This window comes from Pygoscelis adeliae, unplaced genomic scaffold (assembly GCF_000699105.1).
Source record: "Pygoscelis adeliae isolate BGI_AS28 unplaced genomic scaffold, ASM69910v1 Scaffold666, whole genome shotgun sequence".
In the NCBI taxonomy this organism is placed as follows: domain Eukaryota; kingdom Metazoa; phylum Chordata; class Aves; order Sphenisciformes; family Spheniscidae; genus Pygoscelis; species Pygoscelis adeliae.
In genome coordinates, this window is record NW_008824929.1 from 177,497 (window position 1) to 181,528 (window position 4,032).

At 57.4% G+C, this 4,032-nt stretch overlaps 1 protein-coding gene across 1 annotated transcript in view; it reads right to left on the bottom strand.

Moving 5' to 3' along the window:
- The window catches only part of LOC103917790 (L-gulonolactone oxidase-like), an 18,294-nt gene extending 14,613 nt beyond the window's left edge, over positions 1–3,681 (bottom strand). Inside the window, exons 1-4 of the mRNA XM_009324983.1 lie at positions 3,664–3,681; positions 3,189–3,308; positions 2,413–2,538; positions 903–997 (exon numbers count right to left, since the gene is read on the bottom strand). Coding sequence (XP_009323258.1) covers positions 903–997; positions 2,413–2,538; positions 3,189–3,308; positions 3,664–3,681 — 359 coding nt within the window. The remainder of the gene's footprint in view (positions 1–902; positions 998–2,412; positions 2,539–3,188; positions 3,309–3,663) is intronic.
- Between the last annotated feature and the right edge of the window lie 351 nt (positions 3,682–4,032).

Genomic DNA, 4,032 nt, shown 5'->3' on the forward strand with positions numbered 1-4,032 from the left:
TTAAACCTTGGACCAGGCTGCCCAGGGAAGTGGTGGAGTCACCATCCCTGGAGGTATTTAAAAGACGGGTAGATGAGGCGCTTAGGGACATGGTTTAGTGGGCATGGGGGTGTTGGGTTGATGGTTGGACTCGCTGACCTTGGAGGTCTGTTCCAACCTTAATGATTCTATGATTCTATGATTCCTTTGCAAACCCCTGTCTGAACGTGGCTCTCTCCGAGCCCTTGGCAAGACACCCTCTGTAAGGGAGAGCCATGCATGCTGGAGGCAGAGGGATCAGCTGTGACCAGCTCAAGGCATCCCATCCTCTGCCCCCGGATTGCCCTGGACCCCCAGCCCATCGCTTCCACCTCCTTTTCCGGGGACACCAGGCGTCCCAAAGCAACGCAGAGCAAAGACTCTCCCATGCCTCCTGCTAAGATATTCCAATGGCTAATTGCCCTTCGCCATCAAAAACTCATTTCTAGCCTGATTTTGTCTACCATCAGCCTCCTTTGCCCGGAGCTGCCTGCCGTCAGCCTCTGCCCATGCAAGGCACCCCTAGGAGGGATGCTCTCATTTTTTAGGGCCAGGGAGCGCCGAGTTTTCCTTCCCGACATGGAAAGGACCAGCCTGGTGGGTGCAGTGAGAATATAGGGTTGGTATGGGGATAAAGGCTCCCCTTGTCCAACCTCCTGCTCCGAGGCAGGATCAGCTACTCCAGTGTGAGTGTGGGGGTGTGTGTGTTGGCCTGTGGTCTGCAGGACCCTGGTGGAAGACCAGATCCTGAAGTAAACACCCCTATTCTGCAGTAAAAGCTCTTCAACCATCCCTGTTTTGCCATGTCCCAGCACTTGACCTGGGGCAAGGATGGACACCTTGGAGGACACTCAGGGATGGCCCCGCGCACGTGTCCCACTCACTTGGCCAGGGCCAGCCCGTGCTTGTTCAGCTCGACGTTCAGATCCGAGAGGAAAATCCCACCTTCCACCGTCACTTGCTGCTTCTCCTTGTCCACCTGCAAAGGATGGGATGGGAGGGGAGAGGGGAAGCTCACACAGCCTGGAGGAGAAACGCTCCGTGGAAAACACCTCTGCTCTTATCAATGCAGTTGATAACGTCTGTACGGGAGAGCTGCCTACCACGAGGGCCTTGCTCCATCCTGAGCTGCTGCCTCTCTCAGACCTTCGCCCAACCCGAACCTCATCCAACCCAATGGTGCCACTGGTTCCTGTCCCCGGCCCACCCCCTTGGCTCTCCCCAGTCTCAGGGGTGTGCAGCCTCTCCCGTAACTTCTCTGAGGTGTCGATCAACGCAAGGGAGAAGACACTGCCCAGCAAAGCTCTACCTTCAGCAAACCTCTCCCCTCTGCCCTCCTGCCTTCCTCAGCCAGCTTCAGCCAGCTCCTGGCGGAAGGACGGCGTATTACCATTAGGAGCTGTTCATTCCGCCTCTGATAGACAGAGCTGGCAGGGAGGGAGCCGTTCCTCAATTAATTATTGCTGTTAATTACCAGTAACGAGCCAGCTCTCAGAATATGCTGCTACAGTCGGGATTTTTCACCTTCAGCTGCGCACATACACACACACGTGCGCACATACGGAAAGACACGTGCATATATACGCACAAAAACGCGTGCATGCGCACACATACCTGCATATGTGTGCCCGCACACACGCCAGGCGCGCACACACATACACGCGCACGCACACACGGCACACAGGCATGCACGCGTGCGCGGAGCCAGCTCTCTCACTGCTTATAACCAGCCAGACCACGCAGCCCCAGTAAGAGCCCAGTATCTCCCTGCACCTCAGAGGTCCGGACGCAAAGCAAAGCGCGGGGAAAACCTCTCCCGCTCAAGCAGCTCTTGCTTTCCCGAAGTTGTGCAGGATGCGACCCAGAGGCAACCAGGAAGAGCTGTTTCCTTCCCCGTGCCATCAAATGGGGCAATTTCCCACCTGACGCAGGAACAAACCGCGGACCACGGACATCCAGCCGGCTCTTCGCCAGGCTGCTGTGCCTGAGGCACCTTGCAAGTTCGCGTCAAGCGAGCCGCGAAGGGTGATCCTGCCGGGCACCTCCTCGCCGTCCAGCGGACCGCGCTGTGCCGAGGACGCCGTGCCGAGGGGAAGCCCTCGCTGAACGCACACCGGGAAGATCACTTCTTTGCATTTTTATAGCTGCTCCGTACGCTTCCGATGCACAAAGGATGCTTTTACACTGGGAAAACGCGCATTCCCCAGCCTTGCAGCAGCGTTTCAGGGTCTGGTTTGGGAAAACTCCCGGCTGTGAGGAGAGGAAAGCCTCTCCATCCTTTCATCTCTCACCCTGGGTATGGCAGTGTTGGTCTCCCTGCCCTCTGTGGCCGCATGAACAGGGGTGCCACCACATTTCAGGGCCACCACGCCACCTCCCAGAAGCCGGTCTCACCTTGAGGACCCTGTTCATCTTCCCCATCTGGATCATGAAGTCATCGGTGCAGGCAATGTCCGAAGGAGAGTGGCCGCCCCCCACCACCTTCACCCTCTTGTCTCGCTGCCTGGCCATATCGAGGATCTGCAGAGACAAGGGGTGGCCCTGAGCATCCAACACCTCCCTCAAAGTTGTGTGGGCGGTGCCGGAGGCACTGTGAGACGTCCCAAGCTAAAATCTCACCCATCATTGACACCGCCTTCACTTGGAGAGCTCACCATCTGGGGTTAAAACCACCCCTGGAGCCCAGACACCTCCTGAAACAGCCCTTGGGATCATCCTTGGGGGTTGGACCAGATGACCTTTAAAGGTTCCTTCCAACCCAAACCGTTCTGTGATTCTATGATCCCAAAAGAGGCGATGACCACCTGAGACACCCTAGGGTGAACAGAGGCATCTCTGGGGTGACAAAAGTGACACAGGACTCCCACCCCTCAGCATGGCAGCGGGGGCAGGCAGAGGACTCCAGAAGGATGCCAGATGCCGATGCCCAAGGAACAGAGTCCAGCTGGGGCCAGGCGTGTCGGTTTTCTGCATCTTCTAGGTGTTTGACACATCTGCTGTGGAGAACATGTGCGGTTCAGTAGGATGGGCTATCTCCTAGGCTAAGGGAAGGACTCATGCTGTCACCATCTGTGACCTCTCTGACCAAACATGATGGAGCATCACAGCCCTTCCTGGCCTTTCCTCCTCTTCATTTCTAACGGGTTGTCTCCTGGAAGCACCCTCCTTACCTCCCGGATCTCCTCCACTGAGGTGGGCTGGAAGTACAGCTCCGGAGAGGAGCCATAGGTCTTGGCCCAGTTCTGGAACTTGACTCCTCCTTGGCCGTGAACCTGGACCGAAACCAAGAGCTAAAGCAGAAGAAAGCAAGTACCTCCCCTGCTTTTCCACACAGCCCATCCTTCATCTGCCGAGACCACTGTACCAGAGCCAGGTTTCCAAAAGGATTAATTATTTATGGACACAGAGGTTCATCTCAGCCCCTTGAGTCCATAGAGCAGAGATGTCTCCATGTGAGCAAGTCAGCCCAGGCTCCCTTTGCAGTCAGTGGGGAGAAGTGGGAGGACCCCCTGAGCTATTTGAGACATCTCCCTTGGGCGCAGCCCATCCCTTCCTCCTACAGCATGACGTGTGCCGGGGTCCTCTTGGTTTGCGTGGCCTCTTCTGCTCTGGTCTCCTCTCAGACCTGGTCTCACCCATACCTACCTCGTGGCCCATGGGCATGGCCTCATGTCCTAGTGTCCCCACATGGCCTCATCTTGAAGGGCTGACCGGGACCAGGTTGGGACCTCCCTCCAACCTCAGCCATCCACCCTGAGACGCTGTCCCCAGGCCTGGCATGAAGGGGTGCAGCCAAAAGACCCAGCCCCATCCCATCTCCAGGCAGGGGTTAACGCAAGGCAGGGCAACCCCAGGGTGGTTTGGAGGGGTCCTGGCTGGGGGGGACAGTTTCGCCCTGGCCATGGCCAGCCCAGCTGGGATTTGGGCAAGGAAGGACCTGGTGTGGGGTTGGGCACCAAGCCCCAGAGAAGATGGTGAATCCCTCTGCCCCAGGCAGGAGTGGATCCAACCTGC